The 21200-nt window shown below is 37.5% G+C and overlaps 1 protein-coding gene across 1 annotated transcript in view; it reads left to right on the top strand.

Annotated features, from left to right (window-relative positions):
• The window catches only part of epas1b (endothelial PAS domain protein 1b), a 52207-nt gene extending 31270 nt beyond the window's left edge, over nucleotides 1-20937 (top strand). Inside the window, exons 7-16 of the mRNA XM_084390924.1 lie at nucleotides 2522-2628; nucleotides 12312-12459; nucleotides 12988-13196; nucleotides 13556-13746; nucleotides 13844-13957; nucleotides 15034-15497; nucleotides 15578-15674; nucleotides 16606-16711; nucleotides 18896-19036; nucleotides 19124-20937. Of these exons, the coding sequence (XP_084247050.1) occupies nucleotides 2522-2628; nucleotides 12312-12459; nucleotides 12988-13196; nucleotides 13556-13746; nucleotides 13844-13957; nucleotides 15034-15497; nucleotides 15578-15674; nucleotides 16606-16711; nucleotides 18896-19036; nucleotides 19124-19275 (1729 nt within the window). The 3' untranslated portion in view covers nucleotides 19276-20937. The remainder of the gene's footprint in view (nucleotides 1-2521; nucleotides 2629-12311; nucleotides 12460-12987; nucleotides 13197-13555; nucleotides 13747-13843; nucleotides 13958-15033; nucleotides 15498-15577; nucleotides 15675-16605; nucleotides 16712-18895; nucleotides 19037-19123) is intronic.
• The last annotated feature ends 263 nt before the right edge of the window (nucleotides 20938-21200 follow it).

Here is a 21200-nt window from a genome sequence, read left to right as displayed (position 1 = left end):
TTCTCGTCGCTTGATATACTTAAGATTGAGCCACTGGAGTCACTTGGACTATATTAATGATCTCTTTAATAACTTTTCTGGGCCAGCAAGTTTCGGTCACATAGAAGCCTATGGAGGAGTAAGACATGGCTCAGATTTCATCAAAAATAGCTTAATTTGTGTTCTGAAGATGAACGAAGGTCTTACGCGGTTGGAACAACATGAGGGTGAGTAATTACTGACAGAATTTTAATTTTTGGGTGAACTAACCCTTTAACATTAAATAAGCAATTTAGTAAATGTATGTGCTTTTGTCATTTTTTTTATTATTATTATTATATATATTTTTTTTACATTATTTCTTTTTATCTTAAATTTTACTTCAACTTAAGCTTAAACTTTATTTCAGTTAGTTGCCAAGGTAATTGTGGTTTTAGGTTTTTCATCTTCATTTTTTATTCTATTTCAGCTTTATTTTAATTAATGAAAAGGATTTTTGATTGATTTGTTTTAGTTAGCGATAACAACACTGGTAAGATGAAAAAATTCTTTACAACAAATTATGTATAAATAAAAAGTACACCCATACGTACCATGAGCCAAAATATAAAGGTCACCATCTGCAGCAGGACAAATATGTAAATGAGCACAAAGCAAAACACTTAATTGGTCAAGTTAAATGCGGTTGACACTCCAGGCCCGAGCATGTGTCGTTGTGGAAATGTTTGACTTTCAGTAGCATCACTGAACATTACAGGCATTGTTTACACCGTTATATTTCATCTTGACTCTTCCGACAATGAACTCACTTCCCTACACAGTACACACATAGTCCAAAGTGTTTGCCGTTATGTTTTCTGTGATTAATGCCCCGCCAAATAATCACAACGCCAGACCACAACGCTAAACCTGCTTCCCTGCTGATGAAGTTAACAGAGAGAGGCATTAAGGGATCTTACGAATGGGTGCCAAAAATATAGTGCCATGTAATTGGCCTGCATACATGTTGGATAATGGACTGTTTGTCTGCAAAGCTTATATAAGGGAATGAAAAAAAAAAACATTTTATTAAAGACCGGATTTGACATGTTTAATGGACGTAATGATTGGTTAAATGTTGAAAAGTTCCATAGTAGCAGTCCCTGCTTCCAAGAAGAGCTCTGACTAATGTCACCTTCAGAATAAGAGAAAAGTAGAGTAATTTCACTTACTCAACCACATATCCAGTGGTAATTATGGTCATTATTATGATGTCAGCGCACACAAATTTAGAGAAGATTGGTCTGAAACATGGTTATTTCATTTTTGGAGCACCGCGTCTAGGGAAAGAGGAGTCCAAGGCCTTCATTAAACAACTTATTTTTTGTATTTCAAAATGGCTTTTAAACTGTTTTTCCCATTTTTCTCATAGATGATGGAAAAAACACCTGTTTTTGTGTAGGTGTGTGTGTACTTGTTTTCATGACATGAAATGGCTTTAAAAACATACTAAGCAGTGTTTTTTTAAAAATGTAAAAATGCAGAATGTTTCCTGTGATGGGTAGGTTTAGGGATAGGGGCAGTGTAAGGGGATAGAATATACAGTTTGTACAGTATAAAAACCATTACGCCTATGGAATGTCCTCACAAATCACATAAACATGGCTGTGTGTGTGTGTGTGTGTGTGTGTGTGTGTGTCTCTTTTGCCTCATCAGCTCAGAGGTGGTTAGTTCAATGACAGGAGAATAGAGGGCTCTTTAATGAACAGAAGCCTGCAGACACACTCATGCATACAGAGTCAGTGACCTGCAGCTGTCTGGCATTATGTAACTTCAGTACAAGGATCAGCTCAATACACCAAACGCACACTTTCATAACCAAATAATACCCGTCACATTCATTACACACAATCACACATTGCCTTGTGCTCTTGATTAAAGAGTAAAAATGACTTTAACCATGAAGAGGAAAATGTTATGTAAAAATAATTTAAAAAAATTGGAAGAAATGAATGAGCCATTAATTTTTAATAACTAATAAAAATAAAAAGTGTTATTTCAATGTCGCACTTTTTTCATTAATGAAACGTGTGGTTGTGTGTTTATTATCAGCAATAAGTGTGGCTTATCAAACAATTGTCAGAACTATTGATTTTATTAACAATAAATATATTTATTATATTAATAATTAGTACATTCATAAAGATGTTAGTACAGAGCAAATTTTTTACTTCACCAGGTCTAATTTAATTTGTAAAGTGTAAAATGTTCAGTGTTATTTTTCTTCTTCTCCATATACAGTTCTGTCATATGCATAGTATCCTTTAATATAAGGATATATTAAATATTTCTCATTAATTCTAATTATTCACCCTCAATAAACACTAGGTCTCTGAAAACTCAGCCAAACAAATCACATGAAATGGCTCATTATTAAATTGGCTTAAAACATACTAATCTTGTACAGATCAAAGAAAATAACTGAGAGCTTTAGAACAATCCTGTGTGTGTGTGTGTGTGTGTTAATGTCTGTGTTAATATTAGTTGCCTCTCACTTTTCCAGAGTTACTGAGTTGATGGGTTACAGCCCTGAAGATCTTCTCGGTCGATCTGCATATGACTTCTACCACGCTCTGGACTCCGACAACGTCACCAAAAGCCACCAGAACCGTATGTGTCATTAATTTCCCCCTTCAGCACTTAGCTTCTGTTAGACTGTAAAACTACAAACTTTTTTTTCACAAGTTCACACTTCAAGTAGGTGTCATTGGGATATAATCGAACACATTTAAGAAAAGAAAATCACATGCACATGTTTAATCTTATGACTGCTACAAAACACAAACACTCCTAACATTGCCTTGCCATTGCGTGCATCAAACGATGCCATGTGAGCAAACCGGGGAAGAAGATTGGAGAGTGTGGTTAGAAAGCAAGAGCTTCTAAGAAAGAGCAGCGGATCAGGTCAGCACAGGTGGCGAGGTTTGCATTCCCAAGGTTTACTGTTTCAACCCTGTAAGACAGAACAAGTCAGCATTAAACCACTCTGTGTGTAACTGCTATCTGATATCTGAAACTTTACAGCAACATGTCTATACAGTATATGTACAGTACTTACACGTGTGCAGACACATGCAAGTACACATTTGCACTCTCTATATCGCTCCTGAATGCATAAAGCTATTGACCTCTTTTCCCCAGTGGTTTCATAATACTCTGAATCCCATCCATTGTCCATTGTATAATTATACATTTGTTGAAAAACAATTTATTCAGAATACCATGCATAAAATGTCCCTACTACATGACAGATATCACTGAAATATGTGAGATATCATACTTGTCCTAGACTGTCTAAAAAGAAAAAAGGGGGAGGCAGCCCACACTTTTTAGTTTTGTACATTCATAAAATATTTAGTTTAGAGAAATTTATACTTTATTCAGCAAGAATACATTAAATTGATCAAAAGTGACTGTAAAGACTTTTGATTCATAGACATTGTGTAGCCCCGACCCTTTTCAGCGCTGCGTTCGTTGTGTTCTGTCTTCCAGCTTGTATTTCCACAACATGAAGGTAAGATCTTACGAATTTATGAATGAGCTGTTTGTTTTGAAATCTTCCCGGTCAGCTGACATTTGACATCCGCTTCAAACATGACAATGCTCATGATAACTTTCATTAACTCTACAATAAGTAAATTCTCTTCGACACCTATGTCATAAATATAATGAGATACCCCATAAAAAGTTCAAACACAACATTCTAAAGATGGCTGCTCGCTTATTTCTCTGGCGCATATGGTCAATAGATTTCTATTCTGAATGCTGTTCTTTTGAACTTTCTATTTTATCACAGTTTCCACAAAAATATTAATCAGCACAAAGATTCTGTCATGAAACTCTGGATGCCAAATGCTGATAGGTCCTAAACTCAATCTCCTTGCAATCACATTAATTGTTTCCTGCTGTATCAGCAGCCAATGAGCTTGCTGTTCAACTTTCAGAAACCCTCCACCTTCCCCAGCTCCACCTGTATAGATCGTTCTGAGTGGGTTGCGGAGTGTGCAGTCAAATAAACAACGTCATCAACAAAAAAACATAAATTCTAAATGTTTTTGCTAATGCAAGACTTTTATTTTGAAAGACTTGCGTGAAAGCGGTTGACACTTCTGTCAGATAGCCTGAGAAAAACGCGCTGTACTGATTCAGTAGCTGCTGTCAGATGAGATGTTGTCAGAGTATATGTCAGTGTCATTATTCTAACGTTGTTATTATTGTAGCTTGTTACGAAATAAAAAGTCTCTCACTTCAGAAAAATGAACTTTCCTGTCCAATCAGCTGTTATAGTACGCTAGTAGCGCACACACTTCAATTGCATGCGCAAATGTGGCGGCGTGCACTTTATATCACTTCACTATATACAGTGGGGAGAACAAGTATTTGATACACTGCCGATTTTGCAGGTTTTCCTACTTACAAAGCATGTAGAGGTCTGTAATTTTTATCATAGGTACACTTCAACTGTGAGAGACGGAATCTAAAACAAAAATCCAGAAAACCACATTGTATGATTTTTAAATAATTAATTTGCATTTTATTGCATGACATAAGTATTTGATCACCTACCAACCAGTAATAATTCCGGCTCTCACAGACCTGTTAGTTTTTCTTTAAGAAGCCCTCCTGTTCTCCACTCATTACCTGTATTAACTGCACCTGTTTGAACTTGTTACCTGTATAAAGACACCTGTCCACACACTCAATCAAACAGACTCCAACCTCTCCACAATGGCCAAGACCAGAGAGCTGTGTAAGGACATCAGGGATAAAATTGTAGACCTGCACAAGGCTGGGATGGGCTACAGGACAATAGGCAAGCAGCTTGGTGAGAAGGCAACAACTGTTGCCGCAACTATTCGAAAATGGAAGAAGTTCAATATGACGGTCAATCTCCCTCGGTCTGGGGCACCATGCAAGATCTCACCTCGTGGGGCATCAATGATCATGAGGAAGGTGAGGGATCAGCCCGGAACTACACGGCAGGACCTGGTCAATGACCTGAAGAGAGCTGGGACCACAGTCTCAAAGAAAACCATTAGTAACACACTACGCCGTCATGGATTAAAATCCTGCAGCGCACGCAAGGTCCCCCTACTCAAGCCAGCGCATGTCCAGGCCTGTCTGAAGTTTGCCAATGACCATCTGGATGATCCAGAGGAGGAATGGGAGAAGGTCATGTGGTCTGATGAGACAAAAATAGAGCTTTTTGGTCTAACTCCACTCGCCGTGTTTGGAGGAAGAAAAAGGATGAGTACAACCCCAAGAACACCATCCCAACCGTGAAGCATGGAGGTGGAAACATCATTCTTTGAGGATGCTTTTCTGCAAAGGGGACAGGACGACTGCACCGTATTGAGGGGAGGATGGATGGGGCCATGTATCACGAGATCTTGGCCAACAACCTCCTTCCCTCAGTAAGAGCATCAGTAAGAGCAGCAAACCTGGTCAAGAACTACAGGGAAAGTATTATCTCTGTAATTGCAAACAAAGGTTTCTGTACCAATTATTAAGTTCTGCTGTTCCGATGTATCAAATACTTATGTCATGCAATAAAATGCAAATAAATTTTTTAAAAATCATACAATGTGATTTTCTGGATTTTTGTTTTAGATTCCGTCACTCACAGTTGAAGAGTACCTATGATAAAAATTACAGACTTCTACATGCTTTGTAAGTGGGAAAACCTGCAAAATCGGCAGTGTATCAAATACTTGTTCTCCTCACTGTATAAAGTGCAAAAAAACCTACGAACAGGCATCGTCGTAGTTATGCTGTAATTTAGAAAGTCACGAAATAACAATGCCAATAAATCACGTTACTGGTACGCCATGTGTTAGCTGAGAAGGATTTGCATGCAGGAATGATGTTCATTGTATTCATCAGCAGCAGTTTCCATGTTTCATTAACAGTTAATTTTGGTATTGTGTTCACCATGGGCATCTGTTGTTTCCATAACTCCAAAATCCCACTTTATTTTCACTTTGGGTTATTTTGTACATTTTTAAATGACTATGGTGGCTCATACCAACTTACTAACATTGTATTAACAAAAAATTGTTTGGAATTGCTATTTAACCCTCTGGGGTCTGAGGTGTTTTTGGGGTCCTTGAGATGTTCTGACATGCCCTGACATTTGTGCTTTTTTCAGTTGCTTATAAACATAGTAATGGCAAAAAAAAATTACACACTATTTAGCACAAACAGGGCTACCATAATATGTGAGCAACAAGAATGTACATGTCTGCATTTTTGAGAGAATAATGTTTATGCGTGGTTATTGAAAAAACTAAAAACTAAAGTTTCTGAAATAAGACCACAAAACACACACTAAATATGTGCCAATAAGACTTTTGTCTAATGGATGTCATCGCCTAGTGTTTTTTCTTCAAAATTATGTGAAAATCACCCTGCCTAATCCTTCACATAACACAATACATTGATTTGAATTTTGCAAAGCACTTTCTGTTTGGAAAGGCCATATGCGGAGTGGGCGTCACAGATCATGCATATGTAGTGGTTCACACCTGAGGACCGCATACTTAATGAGCCATTCATTCAGGTGAGTCACTGAGCCACAAGAATGCAAGAGCAACAGTTGGAAGCATCTCAATTCTTTTTTATTTTTCCACATATTGTGCTTGCAATTTGGCCTATAATAGCCAAGGAAAACATGTAATTGTGCCGTTAATTCTCATACTGTATTTTCAGTTTTGGAATATTTATCCTCTCCCCAAATTTGTCACTAATAAAACACAATAAAAATTATTTAAAGAAAAGGCTTATATTTACCTTTTAATAGTTTGTTTACATCTACCTTGTAAATATTTAAATAAACAACAATTCAAGTGTAATCTTTCTTTGTACAAACTAAAGTATACATTTTATCATACATATTTCAAAGTTAAGGATTTGATTGATTATTTGATTATTTTTGACAAAAAAATTGGCAAATAAAAGCTTATTTGAGGTGGCAGATATTTTACAGTAAAAATGTATAATCTATCCAAAACTAATCAACGAAATGTTGTCTTTCATATGTCTGTAACATAGGTCTTTCATTTTTATTATAAGGAATATAAATGCTAATTTGCAGTTTAATACGTTGCTTATACAAATATATATATGTGCATACACACACACACATATACATGTGTATATATTTATACACAAAAATAAATTTTATTTATATTTTTTATATACATTTTTTTTTCCACAAATTGTGCTTGTAAATTGTATAATATCCAAGGTAAACATGTCTAGTAATTGTGCAGTAAATTCTCATACTGTATTTTCAGTTTTGGAATATTTATCCTCTCCCCAAATTTGTTACTAATAAAACACAATAAAAATTATTTAAAGAAAAAAAAATTATATTTACCTTTTAATAGTTTGTTTACATCTACCTTTTGAGGGACATTTTCCCTTATTATTATTATTCCTCACAGCGCTGCGAGACGGTGTAAACAAGTAATGATCTGAATAAACTTGTGTTTTCTTGAGCTGATATGGGGCTCGAGAAAACACAGCCCCTCACAGGTTTGCGCCGTGGATTCCCGCGAGTCAGACGCGGATACTGTGTTTGTTTTAGGCTCGCGCAGTCTTCACTCGGACGCGCGCTTCAATCCGTTGTGGAGACTCTCTTTTCGTTCCAGTGAAATTACAAAACAAAATACACACACACACATGTCTCTGCCTGATATACAACCACTGATAAACATAATCTGATTTGACAAAAAAAAAAAAAAACTATAAGTGCAGATTTGAACTCAGAACCTTTGACACGCTAGGCAAATGTTCTACCACTAGACCACTTGATGATCTCCAGTTCAAGCACCTTATGTTGTGATTGCTAGCCTATTTACTTTTTATGTATTAAATCCAGGAAATTTGTTAATGAAAATAATATTAAAATTAAGATACAATTAAAACAAAACGAAATTCGTTTTAAAGAATGGATTTGTGCTTTCTGTTTTGAAGTCTCTGTGAAAGTTTGAAAGTCTTTTAGTGCTGCTTCAGAGCGCTCGCGTCCATAATGGAGAACTGTCACGTAATATTGTTTTTTCCTCATAAATGCGAACATGTGTCAACTAATACAAGTAAATTTAAAAAGACTTACCCGAAATATTATCCACGGCTGGATCAAGTCGCTCAACGTTCGTCGCTCAAAATACAAACGTTCGTCGTCAGAGTCCTGCTCTTCTTCTGAGCAAAATTTGAACTCGTGTCATCTTCCAACAGCACAGGAAAGTGAATAAATGAAACTTGCTGGTTTTAAGGCATTTCAGGGGGCGTTTACCTTATTTTGCATAGATCACCTCAGCTCATTATCTTATGAATAGCGCGCTCTGCGAGTGGGTGTGAACTCATTACCGATAATTAGGTGAGACGGGAGAAACTGTACTTCTCTTTAGTTTCTTACAGATTACATTGCAGGAGAATATTTGTTTTGAATGTGAATTGTTTTATTTAAAAGTAGAAATTTAAAGCTTTCTTTAGACGCATGTTTCATGGTTGTGTGATAAGTATTAGCTGAGTTTCAGTTCATTTTCCAGACTTGTTTCAAAAAGATTTTTGCGGAGACAGAGTGAGCTGAAAGCGCACCCTGTTTATTTTATTTATTTAAAAATAAAAACAAGGTTTTGATGTTAATGTGAGTGTACACAAAAAAAAGAAGACCCTCTATAGTTTATAATCATGTATTTATTGTATTAATATGACCGTAAATGACGGACTTTTTTAAGTTTATGTTGCTGCTATGTGAAAAAAATCCAGCAAAACGCGGGGGCGCGTTTGCCGACCTCAGAGGGTTAATAGTCCTACCTTATAGACCTACTGTTTATTCATGAGTAGTATTACTCATATTCTTACAATTGATGTGCATGTTAAGTCAAGGGGGACGGTACTTGTGTGTGTGTGTGTGTGTGTGTGTGTGTGTGTGTGTGTGTGTGTGTGTGTGTGTGTGTGTGTGTGTGTGTGTGTGTGTGTGTGTGTGTGTGTGTGTGTGTGTGTGTGTGTGTGTGTGTGTGTGTGTGTGTGTGTGTTTGTGTGTCAACAATTTTTGCGAAATAAATTTGCTTGTTTTTTTTAAACACAAATTTATTTAAATAGGCCTATCAATTTCTAAAAAGTGGGTCGCAGCTTGATGACCATGGAAACATGTGGGTCCCATGGCCAAACCAGTTGAGAACCACTGCTTTATTGTACAGCAGCAGCAGCATGTCTTACTTGCTCACATCAGTGTGTCATCTATGTATTGGCAGTAGCAAGTCCTGTACTTGCTCGAAATAATCAACAGCAGCAGCATAGACCTATTCCGCCAAGACCCAACTTTTTAATATTGTCATATCTATTACCATGATTTGTCATGAGTTGTCATGACCGAAATATGTATGTATGCATTATATTATATTATATTATATTATATTATATTATATTATATTATATTATATTATATTATATTATATTATATTATATTATATTATATCTCATCATAATACATACAACATATACATCAGCCACAGTTACTCATCTCTTGTCTTTTTACCATCAACCTGCTGCCTGCACCTAATTGCCTTTTAAGCTTTCATTTATCTCTCTCTTTCTTGCTAAGCAGAGGTGAAACCTAATATCTGTTGACGTTCACAAACAGACTGTCCGCACACAGCAAACAACGAGATATATACCCCCACCCACCCCCCGAATCAAATTGCATTTCAGACAAATTGCATTTCGCATACATGTTTGAGTTATGAATACGATTCAAAAGAGCCTTATTGGATTGGCTCTATTAAGGATGACCGTAGCAGCCATTAGGACATCTTGAACCCCATTAGGAGTGACAGAGGAGATAAGAACACAGCAGTAGGCAGCTACGGTACTCCTTAGCCTGGCCAGGTGTCCCAGATTGCTCCATAATCAGATGCTGGATGTGGAGTGGCTTCTGTCCACTGTGACGTTAACATGTAATTAGAGTCTTTTCAAAGTGTGTAGAGGAGAAAAAAAGTGTTGATCTGGATTAGGCTTGTTGAGAGGAAGAGAGTGGGGCTGCCTCGTGACTGTGAGTTTCAATCCACCACTTATTTGTCTCTTTCTTTTCTCACCAGAGTTCATTTTCATCACTTGAACTTTCTAAGAGCTTCTATCATTTATCAAGCAACTAGAAAAAAACAACCATTCCCATACATGAAGACACAGTCTTACGAATTGTATACTTTTCAGAAAGGAAATGCATATACATTTAGAAGCGCTCTTCATACAGGGTGACGGTTCTGGATTTTCTGTTACTCTCTCCCATTCACTTTTGAGAGAAATTTTGCTCTGATTTTGTCGTCGTAAAATTTGCCTCTGGTAGCATCTACATTTGTGCATGTAAAATGCCTGTAAAAACAAAGAATGACTAACCAAAAATTATTAAAATGAAGAGTTAAAAAATGTTGTAAATAAGTAAAAATATGTACAATAAGTCTGTGTGTGTGAAGTTTTAGCTCAAAATACCCCACAGATAATTTTTCATAGCATGTTAACTCTTTCCCCACCAGCGTTTATAAAGAAAATAAACAAAAATAAATAATAATAATTCCCAGCCACCGCCAGCGTTTTTGATAGTTTTCACAAAATGTTCATGGCCTTCAGAATATTTTGTTTTATAAATATCTGAACATGCAACACTTTAATGTGGGTAAATTTCATACAAAAAACCCACAAGAAAATCACACAAAAAAAAATCATATTCAGAAAGATCATCAACTCCCCTAATGCTTGCACAGTCCTATAGCTCATCCTGGGTCGACATTTCATTCAGCAACATTTTGATTTAAATGCGGTTTACTGTTTCTTTTACGTATGCATATGATTACATATGAGATCGCCTGTTTCTGCATCTTCTTCGCATGTGTTTTGATCAGGAGATTCAGTACTCTTTAAGAAGATATGTCATAGCGCCACTAGCGTATAACAGTGAAAACACGGAAAGCCGAAAAATTCTGTCAATCGCGGGAGCCTTTTCTCACGAATGGTGGATGGTTTCCCCGTCAATGGCGGGGAACGTCAAATTCCGCCGTTTATGTGCGTGTCCCTTTAAATGCAAATTAGCTAGTGCTCCCGGTCCCCTTTCAAGAAGAGGGCGGAGCCTCAAGACCTCATTCTCTGGCATACTGGCAACAACAAAACAGGACAATCTCACACACTGAAAACTGTAGAAACTCTCAGTAGTGGTGTTCAGCCTTATATGTTCAGTCATCTGACTGTACTGTGCATAATAATTGCGTGTTTATAAATTACGCAGACGGTGAGCATGGCGAGATAAAAATAACGACAGCTCTGGTCTCCTGGTGCCTTCATGTGCTGTCTGAAATGCCATAATTCTCACTTCTGAAATCGTGATTATGAGCTTGTTGCATTAACATAGAAAACAGTTCTTTTGAATTGTAATAATATTTCACAATACTACTGTTTTTACTGTATTTTTTTTTACTGTATTCTTGGTGAGTTAAGAGACTTCTTCAAAAACATTTGAAAAAAATCGTACTGATGTGTAAATTTTGAACGGTAGTGTACATAGAAAAAATCTTTCCTATTTTTTAACAATAAAAAGGTTATTTATCTAACAATAAAGATTTTTAAACAATATGCATGATAATACATTAAAGTTATTGTAGCTTTCCTGTAGCTCAAACAGTTAGCGCTTGCAACGCCAAGGTCATGGGTACCATGTGTACCTTGAAATGCAATGTAAGTCGCTTTGGATAAAAGCGTCTGCCAAATGCACAAATGTAAATGTAAATTTAGTGGGGCCGAGCTTGTTGACTCAAGGACACTTGCCTCTTCTTAGAACCTACAGTACATCTTTTTATGTGACTTCCTTTCCAACCGCGCGTATGAAGTCGCAAGGCTTTCTACGACAACACTGCCGTCCTGCAGAGCAGTGCAAGCACTGGCCGGGAATGAACCTTATGACCCGAAGCCAATGCTTTCCCACGACAGATCTGGACCAAGTCCAGGGCGAACGTGCCATGGAGACAGACTGTCAAAACTCAGACCAGCAATCCCTCATTGTCTCCGTCTCTCTGTTTGTCCTGTTGCTTATGTTAGCTTTCATTGATGGGTCAGTCTGGCTGTCTGTCCCAGTTTGTTATAGCTACCCAATACCCACTTAGTCATCAGACATGTTGTTTTGGAGATCTCTGAGAAAGCATTTGGAACAGACATGTAATGAAAATGTAATGACATGTAAAGAAAAATGTATGTGTTCTAAAAACGTTTTTTACATTTATCTTCTGCTCTTTCCTCTTTAGTGTGCAGTAAAGGCCAGGCGGTGAGTGGTCAGTACAGGATGTTGGCTAAGAATGGCGGCTATGTGTGGGTGGAGACACAGGGTACCGTCATCTACAACAGTCGCAACTCCCAGCCCCAGTGCATTGTGTGCGTGAACTACGTGCTGAGGTAAGGCAAAAAACAAACAAAAATTGAAAGGTGACAAAGCTTGGGATGTGTTTGTACTGCATCTGCACTTTCTGTTCTCTGGCTCATCGACGCTTGTAATCCAATAAAGGCAAAAAATACAACTTAAAGGAATAGTTCACCCAAAAATAAAAATTACCCCATGATTTACTCACCCTCATGCCATCATCCTAGGTGTATATGACATTCTTCTTTCAGGTGAATATAATCAGAGTTATATTTAAATATGTCTTGTCCCTTGAGAAGATGTACTCTTCCTGGCTTGAAGGTGAGTAAATCATAGGGTAATTTTTATTTCTGGGTGAACTATCGCTTTAAAGGGACGGTTCACCCAAAAATGAAAACTATGAAATTATTTTTTTTCTGTGGAACATAAAAGGAGAAAGTTTGATGAATGTTCATACAACCCAAAACTCCTCCTTTCTTACTCAACTTTAATGTTACACTACAATGTTGTATGTATGGTGACACAAAAATCTATCAACCTTCAATTGTCCTCTCTTTTCATAGTGACGTTGAGGAGAAATCCATGATCTTCTCTATGGACCAGACTGAGTCTCTGTTCAAGCCTCACAAATTGAACAGTTTCTTCAGTCCAAGCAATAGAGCCCTGGGCAGTGATCCAGGTGAAGCGCTCTTCACCAAACTCAAAGAGGAGCCTGAAGAGCTCACCCAGCTGGCACCTACACCCGGTGACACCATCATCTCTCTTGACTTTGGTGAGTTTAAATAATTAAATAATCTTTATTTTTTTTCCTATTATTATTTTAGCTTTGAGATTAAATGGTGGTGTGGCGCAATGGATAAGACACATGCCTTTGGCGTGAGAGACCCGGGTTCGAATCCACTGTGAGACACCAATGTGTCCCTGAGCAAGACACTTAACCCCTAGTTGCTCCAGAGGCGTGCGACCTCTGACATATATAGCAATTGTAAGTCGCTTTGGATAAAAGCGTCAGCTAAATGAATAAATGTAAATGTAAATGTAAATTAAATCTGATCTGAAATCTATCACCCCGGCTGATATCACTGTTTTTATGCCACATCTACCTTCCTACAATACAAATCTTTTCTTCAGGTCGGCCCCAGTATGAGGAACACCCAATGTACAGCAAAGTGTCTTCTGTTGCTCCTCCTGTTTCTCACTCTATTCATGACGGCCACAAGCCGAGCTATGCTGGAGACATGCCCAAGATGGCCGCCACTTTCTCTGTGTCTCAAGCTCCGCCTCCCAGTAGTGCTACTCCCAGCCTAAGCAGCTGCTCTACGGTAAACTCAAATACTAAATCTTCTTATCCTCATATATTTTGTTGATCACTGATCACTGGACGGTGTGTCTTCAATGCATATCTTATATATTGAACAGCCCAGCAGCCCCGGAGACTACTACAGCCCAGTGGACAATGACCTGAAGGTGGAGCTGACTGAGAAACTGTTTTCCTTGGACACACAAGAGACAAAGACTACCTGCAACCAAGAGGTTGATAAATATTCAGTCTGTAACATTAATAATATTGTATTAACCCTCTGGGGTCCTTCGTTTAACAGTCACACTCAGGACCTTCGGGTCCAAATGGACCCGGAGGGCGGGATTAATATATATATAAAAAAAATCATTTTTTTTTTTTTTACTTGTTTTTTATAATATTTTTTCTTTTCTTTTTTGGTGTTTTGAGATAATTTTATGATTTTAATTAATATTTATGCAATAATTATGACCCATTTTTTCCCATTGAATATAATAGACATTTTTTATATATATTTTTTTATTATTATTTTTATTTAAAAAAAAGGGGGGTGTGTGTGTGTTTTTTTTTGTACTCTTGATGTTTTAGAGATTCACCCCTTCACTGTTGAGTCCTTTTTTTCTGCATCCTGGCTGATTTGTAGATTGTATGCACAAAAAAATTCTGTGTTTTCATATTTTTGACAATTTCCCATTCATTTCCTATGGGGGTCATTTTTGACCAAACAGCAGAAGTGTGACGTGCTTGGATCATGACCCCAATATTTTTGTGTGTTCACATACCCAATACCATAAAAGTCACCAAGTTTCGGAACATTCCGATGAAGCTGTGATTTTTAAAAATTCAAAACAGATTTTTGTAATCTGAATTTATTAGTGTGTATGTGTATAAAAGTGTGTTTGTGTGTGTGTGTGTGTGGATGTGTCTGTTTTGCACTCTTGATGTTTTATAGATTAACCCCTTCACTGTTGTGTGCTTTTTTTCTGGATCGTGGCTGATTTGTAGATTGTACGCAAAAAAAAAACTCTGCATTTTCACATTTTTTCCAATTTCCCATTCATTTCCTATGGTGGGTCCATTTGGACCCGAAGGACCCCAGAGGGTTAATACTTAATATTTAAAGGGATAGTTCACCCGAAAATGAAAATTCTGTCATCATTTATTCACCCTGAGGTTGTTCCAAACCTTTTTTTATTTTCTGCTGAACTCAAAAGATGTTTTGAAGAATATGGGTAATCATATTGCATGTGGAACAGTTGTTGCATGTAGATTTTATTCTTTCTGACCATGACCTACATGACCCTTCCAGACTGACTTGAGTGATCTGGACTTGGAGACGCTGGCTCCCTACATCCCTATGGATGGTGAGGACTTCCAGCTCAATCCCATCTACCAGGAGGAGCCTGTATCTGAGGTCGGAGGCCTGGTAACTAACAAGCAGAGTTTCAGCAACATTACAAGCCTCTTCCAGCCCTTGGGGTCGCCTTCAGCAGACCCCTTCCAGCCCAACATGAGTTCACGAGGGGATGAGCAGAGCGTCAACGGAGGATCTGTGGAGTCATGGCCATCTGTTCCCTATAGCAGGGGTCCCATGCAGATGCCTCCTTACCATGATCCCACCAGCACCCCACTGTCCTCTATGGGAGGGCGTCAGAATCTGCAGTGGCCACCTGACCCTCCATTACCCAGCAAGGCTGGAATGATGGATCCTTTAGCTGCAAAGCGCTCTTGCCAAACCGTGCCAGCAAATCGAATGCCATCTTATTTGCAAAGGTAATTCTGCATATTACAGGATGTTTCTCTTGGTTCAGTCATAGGATTTGCATTGGATGACACCTGTGTTTGTTTTGCAGGCCCATCGAGAACTTTGCGCAGAACTACAGAGATATGAGTCCAGCTCGACTTGCTCTCGCTAACAGTTTCAAGCGCTCGTTCACGCAGATGACCACGGTTGGTTCGTTTTTTACTTGAAATGGCATGATTTGCTAAGTTTTCAAATATACACTTCCAGTCAAAGGTTTGGACACTACTTTGCACAGTTTAGAATGATTATAAATTCATGCTAAAAACTACCTCATATTTTATCTTGAAAGAGTTCCAATAGGCACATTTGACTGTCAATTTGTGAATACAACTTGGATAAGTTATGACAGGTAAACGTCAGCTGTGTCAGTTTCTCATTTTTAATAGTTCTTTTAGTCGATTCTATTGATGTGTGAATAAAACATTATTTGAAGTGCACCTATCGTTCAATAGTCAATCAATAATAATTCAGTAAGCTTTGTGCTTTAATTTTTATATGAAACTAACACTGAACTTTCAAATTCTGTAAATTTTAGAATGAAATTATAACAATAAATGCGCTCTTTAATGTGGCGTGACAGATCGTTGTAGTGGTAGCATCTTTTCCTCTTTGCTAACACGAAATAAACAAGAATGAAGGTATGTTGAAAAAGCCATTCAATGTCTATGCCTCATTAGTCAGCTAGAAAAAAAAAATACTTTAGAGAGGAGCATTTTGCAAAATATAGGAACAATATTTCAAAATGATAAAACAAATATTTGAAAAACTAAAAAGTTTAAAATAATTTTAAAAAAATTGCCTTATATGTGCAATTGAAATGTTCATATACAGCTCAGTTTTATTCGAGTGTTGATTAAATGAATTTGGTTTTGGTTTTCAGCTAAATGAAAACTTTAATTTCGGGGGGGGGTTTTTTATATTTTTTAAGATCATGACAAATGTGAATTCAGTCTGGTCAAGTTTATCCAAACATTTGCCTGATTGTATTATATACTTTTTTCAGTCCCATATTTGATCATTTTTATGTTTAAATGGTATGTCTTATAGTATAGTCTTATATAATTCTATATGTTTTAGGTTGAGACACCCGCCACTAAGTCACAACAGACAGCGTGGAAGAGACTCCGGCATGAGAGTTGTGCCGTCATGGAGAGGAAATCACTCAGCACTAGCGCTTTGTCAGGTATTACACTGAAAATTTATTTTCAAAGTGGTGTTTTTAAGAATTCCTTTTGAATAGTCTATCTGTCTATCTGTCTATCTGTCTATCTATCTATCTATCTATCTATCTATCTATCTATCTATCTATCTATCTATCTATCTATCTATCTATCTATCTATCTATCTATCTATCTATCTATCTATCTATCTATCTATCTATCGTGAGGAAAATAAGTATTTGAACACCCTGCTATTTTGCCAGTTCTCCCACTTAGAAATCATGGAGGGGTCTGAAATTGTCATCGTAGGTGCATGTCCACTGTGAGAGACATAATCTAAAAAAAAAAATCCAGAAATCACAATGTATGATTTTTTAACTATTTATTTGTATGATACAGCTGCAAATAAGTATTTGAACACCTGAGAAAGTCAATGTTAATATTTGGTACAGTAGCCTTTGTTTGCAATTACAGAGGTCAAACGTTTCCTGTAGTTTTTCACCAGGTTTGCACACACTGCAGGAGGGATTTTGGCCCACTCCTCCACACAGATCTTCTCTAGATCAGTCAGGTTTCTGGGCTGTCGCTGAGAAACACGGAGTTAGAGCTCCCTCCAAACATTCTCTATTGGGTTTAGGTCTGGAGACTGGCTAGGCCACGCCAGAACCTTGATATGCTTCTTACAGAGCCACTCCTTGGTTATCCTGGCTGTGTGCTTCGGGTCATTGTCATGTTGGAAGACCCAGCCTCGACCCATCTTCAATGCTCTAACTGAGGGAAGGAGGTTGTTCCCCAAAATCTCGCAATACATGGCCCCCGGTCATCCTCTCCTTAATACAGTGCAGTCGCCCTGTCCCATGTGCAGAAAAACACCCCCAAAGCATGATGCTACCACCCCCATGCTTCACAGTAGGGATGGTGTTCTTGGGATGGTACTCATCATTCTTCTTCCTCCAAACACGTTTAGTGGAATTATGACCAAAAAGTTATATTTTGGTCTCATCTGACCACATGACTTTCTCCCATGACTCCTCTGGATCATCCAAATGGTCATTGGCAAACGTAAGACGGGCCTTGACATGTGCTGGTTTAAGCAGGGGAACCTTCCGTGCCATGCATGATTTCAAACCATGACGTCTTAGTGTATTACCAACAGTAACCTTGGAAACGGTGGTCCCAGCTCTTTTCAGGTCATTAACCAGCTCCTCCCGTGTAGTTCTGGGCTGATTTCTCACCTTTCTTAGGATCATTGAGACCCCACGAGGTGATATCTTGCATGGAGCCCCAGTCCGAGGGAGATTGACAGTCATGTTTAGCTTCTTCCATTTTCTAATGATTGCTCCAACAGTGGACCTTTTTTCACCAAGCTGCTTGGCAATTTCCCCGTAGCCCTTTCCAGCCTTGTGGAGGTGTACAATTTTGTCTCTAGTGTCTTTGGACAGCTCTTTGGTCTTGGCCATGTTAGTAGTTGGATTCTTACTGATTGTATGGGGTGGACAGGTGTCTTTATGCAGCTAACGACCTCAAACAGGTGCATCTAATTTAGGATAATAAATGGAGTGGAGGTGGACATTTTAAAGGCAGACTAACAGGTCTTTGAGGGTCAGAATTCTAGCTGATAGACAGGTGTTCAAATACTTATTTGCAGCTGTATCATACAAATAAATAGTTAAAAAATCATATATTGTGATTTCTGGATTTTTTTTTTTAGATTATGTCTCTCACAGTGGACATGCACCTACGATGATGATTTCCAAGTGGAAGAACTTGCAAAATAGCAGGGTGTTCAAGTACTTATTTTCCTCACTGTATCTATCTTATCTATCTTATCTTATCTATCTATCTATCTATCTATCTATCTATCTATCTATCTATCTATCTATCTATCTATCTATCTATCTATCTATCTATCTATCTATCTATCACACACATATATATGTATATGTATATATAAATATGTGTGTATTATTTTTTTAGGGGGGCTTGAAATCAAAGTTTATGTTTTGATTTACCTCGTAGCTGGTTGGTTTGGTTCATGGTTTTTAACTATTTAACGAAGACTTTTTAAAAATGAATGGAAAAATACTTCCAGAACCAAGGCCGCTGAAAAAGTAGACGGCACTGTTGCACTTTATAGCAAAATGTTAGGAGATTTTAGCAGCTGTCTCACAGAAAATCAATCAATAATCAAATGTATTTATACCTAGACAAAGACATGGCCCATAATAGAGGAATGGACCACCAGCACAAGAAGACCCAGTTTTCGGATAATCAGGCAGCAAAGCGCTACCGAGAACAGTGTTGTAACTATAGAGAGTTCAACATGCAGCCTTTCTCCAAAATGGATGGTGAGCTCTTAAATGATACAATCACACATCTGCACTTGTACTTTATGCACTGTTGATGCTGATTCTCTGAACTGGTTGTGTTCACAGGAATTGCGAGTCGTCTTATCGGGCCCTCCTTCGAGAACTACTCTCTGCCTGAACTGACGCGTTACGACTGTGAGGTCAACGTCCCGTTGCAAGGCAATCTTCATTTGCTGCAGGGCTGTGACCTTCTAAGAGCATTAGATCAGGCCACTTAGACCAGTTTCTACATTAGCTCACAGAAATGCAGTCCCACTTTACCCAACCCTATCGCTCATCTCACCCTCACCAACTTGACAATAACCACCCCAGCTTTAGCACACCTCGGCTTGAACACAGTCATGCTTATTCACCCTCTCACAGTCATACCGTACCTACCTGACTGCATACATTACAAATGTAGCTGTGATTCTATTTTTATTGTCTACATCTTCATAAATTATATACATGTGCTATTTTTTTAGTTGCGAGACAGTTTCTGAACGAATTTAAGTATTTTTGGAGGAGTTTAAATGTTGTGTTGTCTTCGGCTGTGTTTCTCTGCTTGTCAGATGATTTCATTGAAACTGCTTTTAGCATATTTCCCTTGTCTTTTTCTCTATCCATGTCGGACAAAGCAAGAAAAAAAGAAAAGAAAAAAGAATCTACTGTAAGCAACTTGTTTTTAAATGTTCTTAACTTCTTTCATTTGTTCTAACTTTCCTACCTCTGACACATCATTAAAGACCCCATGAGATCAAAATGTCAGTTTTGAGCTTGTCTATATGCTAGTGCAGTGGTTCCCAACCTGGAGTCCAAGCCTTTTTATGAAATAATCAATAGTATTAACAATAGCTTCTCTTTAGTCTGCATACATGTTCTGCTCTCCTTCCACTCGCTTCTCAACACTTCCCTCACACAAATGGTTTCGCTCCTAATGAGGGGTTGCCAGATATCACAAAAAAGCAACCTGGTCTAATATATATAATATATTGTGCTTTAGGTAGGAGATAGTATTCTCAAAACAAGCCCCTTAAAAATGCATTATAATAAGCAGAAATGGCAAAACCGTATTCTACTAAATGAAAAGGCAGGAAATGTAATTTATCATGAATAAAATAGTTCAATGTGAAATATAAAAAATGATTCAATAAAAACAATCAAATGACATGGATTATTATAATAAACCAACATATTCAATACAAGGACAAAAGGTTGGGAACCACTCTGCTAATGTACTACTAAAAGCTTGACTTTTTTAGGAAAATGGAGACAAATATTGATGACATCATCCTGCACTACAACGATTTTTGTCCAATCAGATTATCTGAATGAGCATGTCCTTCTCTCTGCAATAAGATAGTAAATAGAAAATCATGGTTCAAGACTGTAACATAACATAAAGGCACTTTATATAAAAAAATAAATAATCCTTCAATATTTCCAACCCAAACTTCCTGTTTCAGCAGGAAATTTCAACAAATGAAAGAAAACTGTTCTCGCACGCCGTTTCATGGGGTCTTTAAGCCTTGTCTTCACTGACCACTTTCAATGTTTTCGTTATTCATGTGCCTTTGTTTGATTCGCAGCGATACTGTGTTTCTGACTCTGATCTGTTTATTGCCTTATAGTGGAGACCACTTTAAATACATATTATTTGTCAATTTAGCTGTAAACATATATATTTAAATGAATATGCTCTAAGATTTCTACTATAGAGTTCTACTTTGAAAAAGTTAAGCAATTATTTGTTCTGGTACTTTGTCTTGTCTACTCAGTAGATGTGAATCAGAGTCCTTATAGAGTCTGCAGTCTGTGTGTGTTCTTGGTGGCATTTTCTGGAAATATGCAAATGCATATTACATTTATTGGCAGGCCAGTACAGTTGGGTTCAAAATGTAAAAAAAAAAAAAAAAAAAATCTGTTTTAGATATGTAGCATATTGGATCCCTAATTTTATTCTTAGTGATCTCTTGCATTGTTTAAAGATGGTGCTTTATGCAGTCTGACCCATATGTATACATAACTTGCATCTTTTTATTTGAATTGCCCTAAGGTTGTCTTTAAAGTTGAATCCTAAAGCATCCAAATTGTCTATGTGACCGCTGCAATATGTAGTAATGTAGCAAGAACTATGGTTGTTGATTTGTCTGTACTGTTATGC

This window comes from Rutilus rutilus (genome assembly GCF_951802725.1).
Source record: "Rutilus rutilus genome assembly, chromosome: 20".
In the NCBI taxonomy this organism is placed as follows: Eukaryota; Metazoa; Chordata; class Actinopteri; order Cypriniformes; family Leuciscidae; genus Rutilus; species Rutilus rutilus.
The sequence above is the reverse complement of the archived record's forward strand: the minus strand, read 5'-3'. Positions and strand labels throughout refer to the sequence as shown.